The 18397-nt window shown below is 34.2% G+C and overlaps 1 protein-coding gene across 1 annotated transcript; it reads right to left on the bottom strand.

Moving 5' to 3' along the window:
• Window positions 1-4547: 4547 nt before the first annotated feature.
• Window positions 4548-9938, bottom strand: LOC148193173 (peroxisomal ATPase PEX1-like). The gene is made up of 2 exons (XM_088097952.1): window positions 9625-9938; window positions 4548-4775 (listed from the first exon to the last, which is right to left on the bottom strand). Exons 1-2 carry the CDS (start codon window positions 9901-9903, stop codon window positions 4737-4739), a joined length of 318 nt encoding a protein of 105 aa, XP_087954078.1. The 5' UTR covers window positions 9904-9938; the 3' UTR covers window positions 4548-4736.
• Window positions 9939-18397: the final 8459 nt, after the last annotated feature.

The following is an 18397-nucleotide window of genomic DNA, read 5'->3' as shown; positions in this document are numbered from 1 at the left end:
AAATAATTCACATATTACAATCCAAACATCCTAAACATGTCAAGACCTAGACTAGACTAGCTGACTTTAGTATGAATGTCGAGTTATGACGAGTTGTGCACTTCTAGTGACCTCTATTGCTTAGCACACTAGTGCAAAAACAACGTATAACGCCACGCGTTAAACGTCAAACCACTCAATAGTCAACATTAAAAATAACCAGTGGCATTTTTGTAAATAAATACAATTATTAAACGTCGTTTAGAATTGTAATTCGACGTAAAAGGATATAAAACATCGAAATGCCCCAGCGTTAGACGTGAAAATTAGTGAATTCAATAAAAATTTGAGCGGGAGATTGAAAATTCATTCACTTTATCTTAGCGTGCGAGACTCTCTTCTCTGCTCAAACTTTTCTCAAACGAAGTTTGACGACCATCACATGTAATATTTCTTTCATTTGATACAAATGCATGTTAATTTACTACTTTAGGTATGATTTTTGTTTGTTTTGATCGATTATTTATGTGTTGTTGTCCTTCATAGGTGCATTCTGCTTTCTCTCTCACGTGTGGCAACACTTTATTCCGATGAACCAAGGTTAGTTGTCGTTTTTGTTTGAAGAACTTATTTGTTGAACTTGTTTCTTGTTATTGTTTGGGTGAACTTGTTTGTTGTTGTTGTTTGATTGAACTTGTTTGTTGTTTGATTGGACTTGTTTGTTGTTTGTCATTGTTGTTTGTTGTTGATACATATTACACGTTCATAGTTCATGCTTTACAAAATACCAAAAACTGAAATTTGTTGTTTTTCTGCTTTTCAGGTCTCATAGAGTTGTAAAAAAGGATCACAATTAATTTAAAAAAATAAAAAAATTGATTAATGTCGTTTATTGATAAAATTTGACGTTAAATTTAACATCGAATTTTTTAAATTCGACGTTAATTTAACGTCTCCCGATATGACGTCGTTCTCAAATTCAACGTGAAAGGCCCAAAATATTCGATGGTGTACGCTATTTTTGTACTAGTGGCAAAGTCATTATCAATATTTCACCCTATCACACTCAGAAGGTTAGTCTGTACCACGTCTTAGGCTATATTGGAAGCGGCTAGACTAAAAATTTCTACTACTCTCACCACATATGTCAATTTTTTCTATTTAAAATGAATGAATGACCATTAAAGTGTCAGGATAACCCCCAAGATTGAGCTTCCTACATTCATACTAATAATACTTGAAATCTTCAACAAGAAGATCCTTCTTGGAACTCATTTCCATAACTTTCCATTCAATATATATAACTATACATACCGCTTCATGTATCACAATAGAACCTATATAAAACCTTTGCACATAAATCAAAGGATTCAAAAGAATGCATTAGAAATCACAAAACAAGCTAAAACTAAAAAACCCAAAAGCTTGAAAAAGGACCTAACGCTTAAAAGGGGCGCTCAAGGACACTCAACGCCAAACCTTGCACAAAAAAGGCACTCAAGAGGGCGTTCGGGCGCTCAGCACTAAAGGTCACGTAAACAAGGTGTTGAGAGGGCGCTCCAGGGGCGCTCAACGTCATACAAAAAATTGAAATGCTTCTAGGCACTGAAACACATCTGAAAACACATTTCTTACTTCAACTAACTACCTTAAACCCAGCTTGACTACTTTAAACTTACCCAAACTCAATTATATACCTTCCAACACCACATTTTGCAAACTAAAGGATTGAACAAGTTATAAATGACTCCACAATAGACTACAAACTATCCCTTATAGCACATACCTTTTAATTTAGAATCTTACCTATCAAAACCACTAAACATACTTTGAAAACACCATTGTAAACACACTAAGATGACTACCATTCCAATCTAAACAACATATCAGGTAACTCTCACCCCAAACAAGTTACTTAAGACCAAATAAACTATCCTAAACCAGAAATCACCGCTTTAGACCAAGATTTTAGTAAATCACCTCTCAAACCTCCATTTTAGACCAAAAATCTACTTCTTCCTTCTACTCCAACTATTTAAAACAATTTAACAACTTAGGATACACCCAAAATACCATCTTAGCTCACCCAATAACAACTTTTAATCTTAATAGAACAAACATATACCAAATTTCATAATTTTCACACCATAACATAACAATTTCAAACACTCAACATACTAAAATTATCAGTTCAGTTTAATAGTAAAATTTAATCACATCATTATCATAGAATCATGGATTATAACCTGAGTAACAAACAAACTTTAATTAAACTAGTTTTCCTTACCTTACACCAAAGCTATAGAGCTCTAAAATATTAACACCCCTGACTTCCGACTCAAGGAATCTTAGAAACACCTAAAAACCATAGAATTGAAAACAATGTGAGTCCTTAGGACCACTGAGTAGCAAAGAACAAGAAAAGAGAGATGAACGACACATGTGTCACCCCTTAAACCAATGATTTTGGAACATATAGCGGAAGGAAAAAAAGTCAAAACTTACTTACTCTATACTAGAAATTGTTCGGATAGAAGGGGAGATTACTCAGTGGTGATCTCCTAGGAACTTCCTGATTATCAAACAGATGATCGATGAGTTAATATTTAATAGAGAAGTAAAAGGAAGTTAAGAGAAAGTATTTTAGAGAGATCATTTGAATTTTAAGTAATGAGATGAGTTTAAGAAATTCTATTTATTTTAGTTGAATTATTTTAACTTTAAACTGTTGATCTCATTATTTTGAAACATCTATCAACTTTAATACTCTATTTTCTAGGTTCTTACTTAGATAATTCTATTTATTTTCATAAGTAATATTTTATTATAAAAATAGTTATTTTAGTTTGAAAAAATGGTTAAATGTAAAAAATAAAAGTTGAATTTAAAAAAAAATCACTTAAAGAATAAATTGGGTAATATTGAGAAAAAAAAATATACACCAAAAAAATATGATTTTTTATATATATAGTAGTATAAATAGTATAAAAGTATAAATATAATATTTATTGTGTAAATGATTTTCTTATTGAGTACTTGATTTTTTTTTTAAAAAAAAGAGAAAGTTATTTGAATGATAAAATTAAAAAACTTTTATACACAAAAAGGATAATCTCGTTATTAATGAATAGTGTGAAAACACATGGTGTTTCCATTTTTTTCTTTTGCATGATAACAAAGAGAATTATTTTTTATCATATTTGTTAAAAAAATATAAATAAAATAAGTAACTAATGTGTTAACTATTTAACAATTTGATTAATTTTATTATAGATAGTTTTTTTATTGTATACTAGTAAAGATATGTGTTATATTGATGTGTGTCCACTACGAATTTTATAAATTATTATAAAAATTTAAAAAATGGTTATTTAAAGGATAAAAGTAGAAAAAAAAAATATACATGACGATGTGTTCTTCACTTTCTTTTTCTAAAAACGGGACCAATAACTGGCTCCCCTTCCATACTAATGAAAGCCAGTCTAATCTCATTTTTTCTCTGATTGTCAATACTTCAAAAAAATTCTCAGCCCTGGCTATCTATCCCATAGGGTCCACTTCTTCAAAGGTAGGTAAATCTACCTTTTTCATCCCGCCCCTATGTATCTCCACCTTCTCCTCCTTACTATCCTCCTCAAATTCGCCTCTTTTTCCCCTCTTCCATCAACCAAACCTTGACTGCCCTCTGTACTCCTATCTTAGTTTCTTGACTTCTACATTAGCCTTGCCACCATTTCTTTAAATTCTTAAAGGGTTACCCTAGTTTCTTTTCTAAAACCCTCCAGAGCATTTAATCTACCTTGCACAACTCTCCCTTTTCTTGATCATGCAAGTCGAACCACTTTGTTACGTCTCTTAGGAACAAGAGACCAAACATCCCATACAAGCAAACACGCCTGCCCGATCCTGACTCACTAACATAGAGCAAAAGAATAAAACAAAACTGTTTTATTAAATTGATAAAAGATGTACCAACACTTCTAAGGAACAATCCTCTCTTCACAGGATGTATGCTCCTGTCTTACAAAGAATACAACCAAAACTCTCCTCTCTAAGACCCCTCTCCCCTTTTATATACACAACATCCTATCCCCTACAACCCATACAACTCATTGTCTAATAATTAACTCTGACAGCTATTGTTCTGCTTTTTCTGTTTCTCCTAGCATAAGCTCTTAATATAAACTCTTAGGTCCTATCATCCTCCTTAGCTCTAAAGTGTAGGAAGTAATTACAGGTCCACTATAAGTGCGTGGCATGATGCGAATTAATCAGATATCCTGGCTACGCTATTGCCACCCTGCATTTACCATTCAATTTTTTCCAATAAAAATATCCATCAGTAGAAAATTTTTCCGTGTATAACAATAAATAGTGTAATACATGATAAAAAAAATCATTTTCGCTACATATCTTGACAATCTTTTTGAGACTACAACAAAAATACATTTCTATCGTGTAATTTGTCATAATTTATCGATATATACACAGTGACGGAGGGTCATTTAAGAACTTCAATTGCTGCATGCAATTTCACAAACCAAATATAAAATTTGAGAAAAAAATAATTACCGAAAACATTTTCCTTTCATATTTTATTTGTAATATGGCTAGGAGATTTTACATTATCAAATACAACAAATGATCAATTGAACTATACAAATTTACTATTAAAGATGTGCACATGAAAAGAGAAGACAACTTCGTGAGAAATTAATACCAAAGAACATCTTCTCCACAACATGAATATTTGACTGTCAAGCTAAAGTTGCCTTCTTTCCTTTCGAATCTCTTGACTGCAGAAATTATTTGTTAACCAATTATAACAAGGAATAATTATAACAGTGATGGTGCTAAGTTTTTTTTTGCATCAGTGACAAGGTTAAAGAGAAAAACATGGATAGCATAATATGATTATTTACCGAATAAAATCCTGGAAATAAGACATTTGCACTTACATATTTCGAAAGAAATGAATTACGCCTAGCCATCTAAACCACTTGTGGTTAAGAGTTTACATAGCTTTCATATATAGAAGTGTAATTTGGTAAATCAAACAAAAACAACTCCATTAACAGAATTCAGGTCAATATCACACTACGGCTTATCATCTACTTTCACATTTAAACGTTACATCATCATTTTCAGTCACTCAAGATAATTCATGACAGATTTAGTGATTTTAAAATTAATGATGGTTTAGACAAGTATAAAATATTAGAGCCTTTAGGATTAGATTAAATGTTTGTCCCTAAAAAAATCTGATTTTTTGTTCTTGTCATTTTAAAATTCTTGGTTTCAGTTCCTGTCATTAGTATCCAATATTACAAAAATATTGAAGAGATTAACGGTGATGACATCACGCTGACACAATTGAGACTAAAACGAAAAGTGACATATACATGGATTAAAAACAATAATAAATTTAAGATTTAATTGGTTTCTTTGTCTCTAGTTTTATTGTAGCATATCAAGTTGGTCCTATCTTTTAAAAAAGTTTCAATTTCGTCTACACTTGATATAATTTACTTCAATCAAGTCTCTTTTGTTAAATAGGCTAAATAGGCAGAAAGGACATTAATTTTGTGCTTACATGGCAAAAAGTCTGCAATTTTTTTCTCTCTCCTCTACTCTTTTGCGCCCATATGTTGATCTTTCTTCTTTGCATCCATCACTTTTTTATGTATTTCGTTGACGAAGACGAAGGAGATCGTGGAGGCTTACCTTGGGCAGAGCGTGAAGAATGTTGTCATCATTGTCCCTGCCTACTTCAATGATTCTTAGAGGCAATTGCCAGGCTTAACGCCAGTGCCATTCTCAAGAGCATTAACCCCGACGAGGCTGTGGCATACGGTGCTACAGTGCAGGCTGCTATTTTGACCGACGAAGGGAACGAGAAGGTCCAGGACTTGCTTCTTCTTGACGTTACTCCTCTTAGCCTTGGGATTGAAACTACCGGGGGTGTGATGACAGTGTCGATTCCGAGGAACAGGACGATTCCCACCAAGAAGGAGCAGATTTTTTCTACTTATGCTGATAATCAACCAAGAGTGCTCATTCAAGTGTATGAAGGTGAGAGGGCAAGGACCAAAGACAACAACCGGTTGGGGAAGTTTGAACTTGCTAGCATCCATACAGCCCCTAGAGGAGTTCCTCAAATCAACGTGCGTTTTGACATTGATGCAAATGGATTTTGAATGATTTTGCTGAGGACAAGACTGTAGGGGTGAAGAACAAGATCGCGATCACCAATGATAAGGGATGGCTGAGCAAGGAGGATATTGAGAGAATGATGCAGGAGGCTGAGAGATACAAGGCAGAGGATGAGGATGTGAAGAAGGTGGCCAAGAACTATTATCATTCATTTATTTAATTTTATTATAAAAATATTAATAATTACTTCTAAACTAAAATAATATTTCTCATAAATTTATGTCTTTACTACATAAGCCAAAATATGAAATATAAAATATGAATTTAAGTACTGTTCTTAATAAGATAATTAGTTAAATTAAACTTTATGGTATTTTGAATTATTAAAAAATCACAAGAAAAACATATTGAGGTCTGGCAATGTTTTTCGTAAATAGAAAATGACTTTCCATATTCTGGGTAGATTTTAATTTTATGTTAGGCTGAGCAAAGAAAGAGCATAAATGAAAGGAATCCAAATGCAGGATGAAAAAGTTGAGTTATTTAAATTGAAAGAAAAACAAAACTAAAATGTGGCAGAGAAGAGAAAGAAACAAGTGGGCGCAGAGGAGTAGAGCAAAGAGAGAAAAAAGTGACAAATTTTTTTATGTCAGCACAAAGTTAACGTCATCTCTGCATACTTGATTAAGGCAAATTTTATAAGATGTGGACGCAGTTGAAACTTTTTTAAAAGGTAGGACTAACTTGACACACTGCAACGAAACTAAGACAAATAAAACAATTAAACCTAAATTTAATGGACTAAATAATAAAATAAAACATGAACTAAAGGAAAAATGTTTAAATATTAATATACTTATCATCTCCACCTATACACCTATCTCTTTTTTCCTTATATAAACTTCATTCCTTCTATCTGGTCCTAATTGAGGCAGAAAATTATCTAGATTCTAACAGTCTGAACATAATAACTCCAAACTTCATTACTGACAATGAGATACTATAAAGACAAAATTGAGTCAAGCCACTAACCATTTGGGATAGCAAGAGCATAAAGAAGCTATAATATCCTATATTCCTGTAGTTGGACTGAAAAGTTAGATACAATCTAATTGAACAGGAAACTATTTGAATAAGTGACTATTATAAGTCTAAGATGAGTTTGAGGTTCACCTATTTGACATGTAGATCATGAATATAGACACTCCGGATTAAAATTATCACATGATACTCCAACATTAGCTTATTGTGACAAAACTCTGATCCAATACCTAGATACTAGTTGTACTCTTCTCCAATAAGGATTGGAGTTCACTCCGACAAAATACATAGACATTTGATGAAATTAATTATTATGCAAATCCAACTCCGATATGATTGTAGAACAACAAACAATATTTATGGTATTGTATCTAAGTTTTATCTATCGTTTAACAAACGTAAATGTTGATACTCCACTGTCTTAAAAGAAGTTTAGAATGGAAGTTTTGTTTGCACGAGCTCTGGTTCAGTTCCTGTATATTTATTTTTGTTTTTATCCTTGCAATAGTAGTTTGTTCATGGCACAATATCTTTCTCATGCAAATATTTAAATTCACTTTTAGTCCTTGAAATTTTTTGTTTGTTTTTGGTCCATGTAAACATGTCACTTATGCGTTTAGCCTCTATAACAACATTATGACATCGACAAGACACAATCACCATAAACATTTTTGTAATAGAGCATGACGCCAAAGACTAAAACCAACATTCTAAAACTTCAAAAGCAAACTTAAAAACCATTAGGAACTAAACAAAAAATGCTAATACAGTTGGAAGTCTCACATCGATTAGAGATAAGGCCAATTTATAATATATAAGTAGGTGCAAACCTCACCTTACAAGTCGGTTTTGTGGGGTTGAGTTAGGCCTAAAGTTCACTTCTTAACATGGTATTAGAGTCAGGTTAGAGCCTAACCTAACGATATTTGTTGTTTGTTGGACATATTGTTCAACCCGATATCGGACCATTATTGGACCACCTATTAATGTCTAGTCTCACGCTCGAGATGTACATACATTAGCGTGAGGGGGTTTGTTGGAACCGACAAGAGATAAGGTCAATTTATGATATATAAGTACGTGCAAACCTCACCTTACAAGCCGATTTTGTAAGGTTGAGTTAGACCTAAAATCTCCTTCTTAACAAATACTATAGAGACCAAAAATATATTTAATCATTTTTTTTTCAATTACATGAAGTTCCTTTTTCCTTTTTCTTGACTAATGAAAAAGCTACAATTGCTATGCAGGCCCTTCGAAATTATAACTGATGATGGGCAACTACTTTTCACATCTCAATTTTTTGAAACACCCACTATGTCCCGTGTAATTTATATTTTGTGCTTCTTTTAGCGGGGTAATCTTGAGAAGTGCTGGTACAGTAGTAATGGTAGAAGTACCAAATGGTTTCAATAGATGCAGGAAACGGTTTCACTCTTCCAGATTAATCAAAGATTCAGCATACATTTGGATTGAAACCATTAGGGCTTTAATCCGGATTAATCAAATATTGAAATCAAAGAAAATTAATTTCCGGATTCAACAATCCAAAAGTGAGAAAAAAGAGTTAATTCCAGAATAATCAATCCAGAAGAAAAACATTATTCCGGATTATGCAATCCATAATTAGATAGGTTATTTAATCAAGAACCTATAGAAAACACACTTTACACACGCCGAACACACAACTCAGAACTGTATAACCTCTTTGTATTACCAAACAATCAAGAATACAGGATACAATTGGATACAGAGAGCTTAACCTCCCCCTACAGGACAAAAGAGTTCCTGTCAACTAATAAGACTCCAAAACTAACTCTCCCCAAACATCCCAACCCCTTTTATACAGACTTCTAGCCACGTTTCCTAACTGCCTTGGCAGTTAGGCTGTGTAACGTTTCTCCTTCTTCTATATACAAGTAGTTTCCTATCGTAATGTATTTCTTGTTTGCACAATCCAAAAATGAAAATTCAATTCCCAATTGTGTAATCCATAATGTATTTATAGATTAGACAACCTGAAAGTGAAAAAAATTAACTCTGGATTGTGTAATTTAAAATATATTTCTGGATTGCACAATTCAAAAGTGAAAAAATTGATTTTGAATTTATTCTCAGATTATACAATCCATTATACATTTCTAAATTGCACAATTCAAAAGTTTTTACTTCTGCATTGCGTATGAATGAATACTTTTGACATTTATCACAATGTATGGAGGGGGAGGAAGAAAACATGAAGGTGCAGGAAGCAATTGCCCCACAGATGATATAGTTGTCAATTACCAGAGCTAACTTGTTTACTCAACATCAACCAAAGGTCATGGATATCAATATACCTAACAATCTACAACCAACTACTCATCCACAAAACACAGCGAACACAATTTTGTTAAACTGAATAAATTATAAAAGCAAAACTAATACTAGTTCACGGGAGAGGGGAAAAACCTGGGCAGCAACAGATCTTTTTGAATCCAGGAACTGGTGATATATATTGTAGAGTCTTCTCTTTTCTTCTTCTGAAACAGATGGTCTAGCCTTGGATGTTGTGAACTTTAGAAGAGCATCGGTAATAACGGGTGTTTTTTCCGTCCTTAAACCATCCTCATTGTCCAGAACATCATGAACTGCTGCAAGCTGCGCATCTGAGAGGAGAGCTTGGAGATCAGCTCCACTGAATCCCTCAGTCATATTAGCTATTGTAGTCAAATCAATATCCTTGTCCATTGCCAACTGCAATAATTAGAAAGATTCAGTTTAATTAAATCGAAAAAGGATTTTGTTTGATAAATTATTGATGTTAATTATATGAGGTGAAAGTGTAACTTCCCACTACTAATAGAAGGCATAAGACTGACAATAATCCTCCCTTGTAATAAATATTAAAATTCAAAATTAAGGTAGGTTAATGACCAACTTCACATTTTGCAATGTGCACATATCTTATGTGGAATTCAATCCTATCTCATCTGGAGAAGTGAAAGCCAATAAAATTTCCACACAGGAACCTCAATAGGGCTTGACTCTCCATGGCAACTATAGAATTGATTAAAGGAATTGTGCGTATTAGACCACACATCATTAACGATACAATTAGGGAAAGAAAGAAACATATAACATAATCCCTAAATTACAGCTACACACTATTTCCATATTTCCATATATAGGTTTTCATATCTTTGACACTCCTAAAGCCTGGGTATTATATGCACCACACTTATTACCAATACATGAGATCCTTTGAGAAATTTAGTGGAGAAATCAGTAAGTTGGTCGTTGGAGCTAACAACGTTAGGGGTGACAACCACAAGAATGGAGGTCACAAAGTATTTTTCAAGTGAAGTGATTAAAGCAAGAGGGAATATAGAAAATTTGGTACGAGGGATATACAGTTTGGATTCAGTAAAAAATGAAATATGAATTGTGAAAAAGTTAAGATTCAACCACAAAGGCCTCAGAGAACTAGATTGTATATTTACTTTTTCTTGGTATAGATGCTTGAAGCCAGAATGGAGATTGAGGATTTGATGCTACCAACCTGTACATTGATGATGATGCAAGTGTTGGAGATGTTGATCTTGTGTTTGATGTAGGCTTTGGGTTGTAATATATCGTTTAGATGCATTGTAAGTAATTACTTATCATTGATCTTGATTTGACTAAGTGGATATTTAGTAAGTGTTTGAACATTGGTTGGAATGTTTAGATTTGTTTTAATGGACTATAGTACTTTTTAATATGTTAAAATGTTTTTATGTTTATTAGGTTTGTAAGGAAGAGCATTTTACTCAATTACAACTTTGTTTTCATATATTAATTTGACTTAAACATTTGCGGGGTTGAATATGTTTTAACCAATTAAATCGACATTTCAATTGATTAAAATCACTAAAGTATTTAAATGATTTTAATGTATTGAAAACATGTTTTAATGAATTAAATCAACAAAAAAGGCTCGAAGTTCTGTTTTAATGGATTAAAACAGTTTTTAACCCATTTAAACTATTAGCTATGTAAACAAGTAATCTCTAGCCATCTTCATGCAATCAAATTATGAAAGTTCAAAAACCTTTCTAAAACATAGAGATTAGTGTTGCTAGTTGAAAAACAATTCTTGGAGTTTTTTTATCTGGTTCAATGTAATAGATTGAGAAGATCACCATTTCTTTTCTTTACAATATTTTGATTTGAAATTTGTTCAAATGACCTTGTTCCTTAAGTTTGTAATTCTGTAGGTGTTTAGTTTTTTACTAGGGTTGTCAAGGGTGTTATCTTTTGATAGGATTCAGAAGTAGTTTAAGAGATCGTGTAGGACTAAAGATCTTATGGTGTATTAATTGAACTATGTAAGGAAAGAAAGGTTTATTTTATTGATAACTATCATACTAATTAGATTCTCACCATCTCTATTTGTAATAATCAACTATTTTTTTTAAATAAGGCAATAAGAATGTGTTGAAATGAATAAGAAAATTCCAAAGATATTTTTTCTAATTACTATAGAGATACTAAATATATTTTTATTCTCTTGAAATATATTGTATTGTATAATTGGACTTTTAGTTTTGGGCTTTTAGGTGCTGGTCCATTGTTCCTTATATAGGACTTTTCTGTGCAATAGAAACTTTAACCCACAGTAATAATATTTTTACCATCTCTCAAACTTTCACATGGTATCCAGAGCTGCCTTTTCTCCGGCGAAGTTAAGGGTTCGGTGCGCCTCGACGAGCGCGACCCATCCTGGTGGTCGCCGCCTCATCCTTTTCTCTCTAACATCTCTCGGGCGCGTGGGCTTCACGCACCGCCTCTCCCGTGTCGGATCTTCACCGCGCCACTGCCGGTCGATTCGCCTCCGTCTCCTGAGTGTATTGTGGTCTCTGATTTGCTGTTCCGTTGACGGTTGCTCCGTTTAGGGTTTCTTCCCACCCTTTTTCCCTCTTTTCTTGTTTGGCTTTACAAAGGCTGGTCTTGGAACACCGTCTCTCTCTGCTACTCCAACCATTACTTCTGCAAAACTCAATTGGAAAAACTATCTATCTTGGTCTTCTTCCGTGGAGTTATGGTTTCTTGGTCAAGGACACCATGATCATCTTGAACAAGATGTTTCCACCGTTCCTGAAGAAGAGAAATCTCAATGGCAGAAACTTGATTTTCAACTATGTGCTGTCCTATGGCAATCTGTTGAACCAGAAGTCTTAGAAATTTTAAGACCTTACAAATCATGCTCTTCCTTTTGGAGAAAAGCTCAGTATATCTTTGCTAACGATGTGCAACGTCTCTTTGATGCAACTCAAAGAGTGACTTCCCTCAAACAAAACAATCATGATATGGTTACTTACATAGGAACGGCCCGTGCTGCTGTAGAAGAATTGAAGAATTTCTTTGTGGCTGATTCTTTAGAAGGCCTAAACAAGAAGCTTGATAAGTTTTATATGGTCTTAATTTTAAGAGGTCTACATTCAGATTTTGATCATGTTCGTGATCAAATGTTAGCTGGTGATCAAGTTCCATCAATGGACAGCTTAGTTACTCGACTTCTTTGGGTACCTTCATTAGTTAAAGACGAAAATTCAATTGGTGGTATTGAAACATCAGCTATGGTAGCACCACAAGGAAGAGGAGGAGGCAGAGGCAACCGAGGAGGACGTGGTGGTCGTGGTATGCGTCCTCAGTGCACATATTGTAAGAGGATAAGCCATACTCGAGAGAAATGTTATGCCTTACATGGATATCTGACAAAGTCGCTCATGTTTCGAAATATGATGATCTCGAACCCAAAATTTCAAATGAAGAATACCAAGAATTTTTGAAGTATAAGTCTGGAAAATCTTCTAATCCTGACCAATCCTCTTCCATGTCCAATGTGTCAACTGCCTGTATATCTCAATCTGTGGAAGTCACAATCCATGGATCCTTGACTCAGGTGCCTCAGACCATATCTCTGGTACTATTTCTTCATTTTCTTCCATCCTCTCAGAAAATTCCTCATTTAATTACTGTTGCCAATGGATCCAAAGTTGCATCTCAGGGAATTGGCAAGTTTCCTTATCTCCTTCACTAAATTTAAATTCTGTTTTGTATATTCCTCATTGTCCTTACAATTTAATCTCCTTGAGCCAATTGACTCGTTCTTAAATTGTTCTGTAACCTTTACTGCTAATTCCTTTGTTATACAGGAACATGGTACGGGTCGCCTGATTGGAGAAGGACATGAGTCTCGAGGACTTTATTTTTTGAAACATAGCTCTTCAGTTTCCTGTTTTACCACTTCATCTCCAAAACTTTTGCATGATCGGTTGGGCCATCCAAGTTTATCCAAGTTGAAGATGATGGTTCCAAGTCTCAAGAACATTCAAGTCTTAGATTGTGAGCGTGTCAATTAGGAAAACATGTTAGATCTTCTCATCCTAAAAGTCTGAGACACTATGTAATTCTCCTTTCTCAACTATTCACTCTGATATTTGGGGACCAAGTCGTGTTACTTCTTTTGGTTTTAATTATTTTGTAACCTTCATTGATGAATTCTCTCGATGTACTTGGGTTTATTTAATGAAAGAGAGATCTGAACTTTTGTCCATATTTGTGTCCTTTATTAATGAAATTAAGAACCAATTTGGGAAGACAATTAAAATCCTTCGTAGTGATAATGCTAAGGAATATTTTTCTTCAGCGTTTTCTTCATTTTTATCTTCCCAAGGAATTTTACATCAGTCAACATGTCCTCACACTCCACAACAAAATGGTATTGCAGAGAGGAAGAATAGACATCTCATTGAAACTGCACGCTCCTTGATGTTGAATACTAATATTCCTGTACATCACTGGGGCGATGCAGTCCTCACTGCCTGTTTTCTAATCAATAGGATGCCTTCTTCCTCTCTTGAGAATAAAATTCCTCATTCTGTCATTTTTCCAAATGACACTCTATATCATATCTCCCCACGTGTATTTGGGTGTACATGTTTTGTCATAATGTTTCTCAGGTCTTGATAAGCTATCCGCAAAGGCTATTAAGTGTGTCTTCTTGGGATATTCTCGTCTTCAGAAGGGTATAAATGTTATTCTCCCTCCACCAAGAGATATTATATGTCTGCTGATGTCACATTCTTTGAGGATACACCGTTTTTCTCGTCCTCTGTGGAGGATCGTTCATCTGTTCAACAAATGTTTCCTCTACTATTGTGTGATCCCTTGGTTATTCCTACTTCTATACCTCAAACTCAAAATGTGAATGACATTGTTCCTCCACCTCTTCTCACATATCAGCGTCGGAGACAATCTCAAGCTCAGAACAATGAAGATCCTCTAGACTCATCTCCTCTCCATCAGCTCACCAGACCATGGATCCTTCATCCTCCTCGTCTTCTACTGACTTAGATGATAATTTGCCCATTGCCCTTCGAAAAGGTATTCGTTCTACTCGTAATCCATATCCTGTTTATACTTTTTTGAGTTATCATCGTTTGTCTTCTACCTATTTCTCTTTTATTTCCTCCTTATCCTCCCTTAAGACTCCTAATAATATTTATGAGGCACTTGATCATCCTGGATGGCGTCAAGCCATGGTTGATGAAATGCAGGCCCTTGACCACAATGGTACTTGGGACCTTGTTCCTCTTCCTCCTGGTAAGAAGCTGTTGGCTGCCGATGGGTTTATGCTATTAAGGTTGGTCCTACTGGTGAAATTGATCGTCTAAAAGCTCGTCTAGTAGCTAAGGGATACTCAAGTTTATGACATTGATTATTGTGATACTTTTTCTCCTGTGGCTAAAACCAGTACAGTTCGTATTTTACTTGCTATGGCTGCCATTCGTCATTGGCCACTTTACCAGTTGGACATTAAAAATGCCTTTCTTCATGGTGATCTGGAAGAGGAGATATACATGGAGCAACCTCCTGGGTTTGTTGCTCAGGGGGAGTCTGGGTTAGTTTGTAAATTACGCCGTTCCCTCTATGGCTTGAAACAATCACCTCGTGCTTGGTTTGGTAAATTTAGTCGGGTTGTGCAAAATTTTGGATTGAAACGATGTGAGGCGGATCACTCAGTGTTTTATGGTCATTTTTCTCTGACAAATGTGTTTATCTCATAGTGTATGTTGATGATATTGTTATTACAGGGAATGACAACACTAAAATCACTCAATTAAAGAATCATTTGTTCAACCACTTTCAGACTAAAGATCTGGGTCGTCTAAAATACTTCCTTGGTATTGAAGTGGCACAGTCAAAAGAAGGTGTCATCATTTCACAAAGGAAATATGCTCTTGATATTTTAGAGGAAACAGGCTTGACAAATTGCAAGCCTATTGATAGTCCTATGGACTCAAATCAAAAGCTAATGAGAGATCAAGGTGAACCTTTCTCAGATCCAGAGATATAGAAGGCTGGTTGGAAAACTCATATATCTTACAATAACAAGACCTGATCTTTCTTATCCAGTGGGAGTTGTGAGTCAATTTATGCAGAATCCACATGTTGACCATTGGAATGCAGTGATTCGAATTCTCAGATACATAAAAGGAAATCCAGGACAGGGATTGTTGTATGAGGACAAGGGAAACACTCAGATTGAAGGATTGTGATGCAGATTGGGCTGGTTCTCCAATTGATCGAAGATCTACTACAGGATATTGTGTTCTACTTGGAGGGAACCTTATATCTTGGAGAAGTAAGAAACAAAGTGTTGTTGCTAGATCTAGTGCTGAAGCTGAATACCGATCTATGGCTTTGACTACATGCGAACTTGTGTGGATCAAGCAACTTCTCCAAGAGTTGAAATTTTGTGGAAATGAGTCGTTGAAACTGTACTGTGACAACCAAGCAGCCCTTCATATTGCCTCCAATCCAGTGTTTCATGAGAGAACAAAACATATAGAAATTGATTATCATTTTATTAGAGAGAAGTTGTTGACTAAGGAACTTGTTACTGAGTTTGTCAATTCTAATGAACAACTCGGAGACATTATGACCAAATCTCTAAGAGGGCCTAGGATTCAATGCATATGATCTATATGCTCCAGCTTGAGGGGGAGTGTTGAAATATATTGTATTGTATAATTGGACTTTTAGTTTTGGGCTTTTAGGTGCTGGTCCATTGTTCCTTATATAGGACTTTTCTGTGTAATAGAAACTTTAACCCACAGTAATAATATTTTTACCATCTCTCAAACTTTCACATATTCTAATTTTTGTAAATAGCAAATTAGTAGAATAAAAATATTCTCGATAGTAACTAGGAAAAAATATCTTCAAAATCTTTCTATTCATTTCAACATATTTTTATTTCCTTATTTTGAAATATTTGAGTATCACAAATAAAGATGATGAGAATGTAATTGATGTGATTGTTATGAATAAAATAATTATTTATTTCCTTACACAGTTCAAGTTCGATCTTGAGAGTCCTATTACCACTGCTTTGCTATCGTAACTCTTGATCTTGAGGGCCCTATTTCCACTACCTTGCTAACCACCACATGCACAGACAAGATCATTGAAACATCCTAAGCCCATTCCAAGGGATGGTGACGTCTCATTTGGCTCTAATTTGAATATGTTAGGTTCTTTTATTCAAAGAACCGAACAACAGCTTCTATTCTCACTCACACACTCAATAGAAGAAAAGAAACTGTATGTATGTGTATTTTTATTTCCTCTGTAATGTGTAGAAAGAAAAATACAAGTATAGATCTCCCCCAAGGAAGCCTCCCTTCCTCCACTGGCCAATAGGTCCAGTCTAAACCCAAAATAATATTTGATACCCTCCTCAACAACTCAGCTTTTATTTTATACTCTCTCTCTCCCCCTAACAAACTAACAACCTTTTCCGCTATTTATTTCCCTCCCCTTTTATTCCTTCTTACATAAACTTGCAACTTCCTAACAAAATATATCTAAATCTTTTGGTTCTTTTGCCAAATTGGTTTTATTCATTTCATGTCTTTGTTTTGTGATTTTTTCAATGTTTGGTATGAAAACTTATAAAGAGGAACTTGATTGTTTGAGAAGAATGATTGAATCAATAACTACCTCTACTGGATCATATAATTTGTCCATGAAAGGTAAGAGTATATTTAATATTATTGGCCATTTGTCTCAAGGTCTTTGAATTCTTAATGCAGGAGCAACTGATCACATGCCTCCATTTCCTAAGCTCTTCAATTTGTTTGTCAAAATAACTACAAAACAACTCATTGTAGTTGCAAGTGGTGATAGTGTACCAACATGTGGGTCTGGGGAATATAACTTTAAAATCATTTATTGTATTAAGGAATGTTTTATTTTTTACAAAAGACTGGCTACAAAAGATTTTATTTGTTCAGTAGATTTTTTATTATTGGGATTTTCAGGACCTTCCTACAGGGAAAATGATTTCAATTGCTAAGGTGCAGAGTGGGTTGTACCTATTGGAATCTAAGGACCAAAACAAACTAAAGGTCATAAACGAGCAAGCAACATTAGAAAGATGGGCAAGTTCCCAAATATGGTTTCATCATAGAAGGCTTGGACCTCCATCATTCAACCTTATCGAGTCCTTGTTCCCTTGTTTGTTTAACAAAGGGTATGTTCAGTTTTCAAATGTGATGTTTTGCTAACTATTAAAGTATCACCGTGCATCCTATTTCATCTTTAATAAAAAGAGTAATTTTCCATTTGAGTTAATTCTCAATAATGTTTGGGGACATATTTTAGAATCTATTTCTAGAGTAAAACGGTTTATTACTTTTATTGATGATTATACTAGTGTTACAAGGACATCCATTACGAAAAGTAATTCCGAAGTCTTTGAAATCTGTTAATTTTTCTCATATTGTCTAGAATCAATTTGGAAAAAATACATCAAAATAATCAGATGTGGTAGTGTGGTACTGAATATGTGAATTATGAACTTTCCCCATTTTTGTCTCATTTTAGAATTGTTCATGAAGTAATGCACTTAAAATATTGTCCATAATTCATTACAACTTGATAAGATAAAACATTGAAATTGACAAACACTCTATCAAAGATAATCTTGACAGAGGTCTTGTGGTTACAACCCATGTGCCTACAAGACTTCAAATAGGGGACATTTTCACTAAAGGACTTCCTTAGAGCAAACTCTAGTAGGTAAGTTGGAAATGATTGATATTCATTTACAAGCTTGAGGAGTATTGTAAATAATGGATTATTAATAGAATTAAAATATCCTCCATATCTCCATGCGATTAGGAGAAAATAT

Source organism: Vigna umbellata, chromosome 9, assembly GCF_029865625.1.
Source record: "Vigna umbellata cultivar VRB3 chromosome 9, Vumbellata_1.0, whole genome shotgun sequence".
Classification (NCBI taxonomy): domain Eukaryota; kingdom Viridiplantae; phylum Streptophyta; class Magnoliopsida; order Fabales; family Fabaceae; genus Vigna; species Vigna umbellata.
The sequence above is the reverse complement of the archived record's forward strand: the minus strand, read 5'-3'. Positions and strand labels throughout refer to the sequence as shown.

Bases quoted from the DNA above. Each gene is read 5' to 3' on its own strand.
- LOC148193173 (XM_088097952.1), bottom strand. From the start codon at position 9,903: ATGGACAAGGATATTGATTTGACTACAATAGCTAATATGACTGAGGGA. The intron at 4,776-9,624 runs GTTTTTCCCCTC...TAATTTCTGCAG, and splicing joins AAAGATCTGTTGCTGCCCAG to TCAAGAGATTCGAAAGGAAA.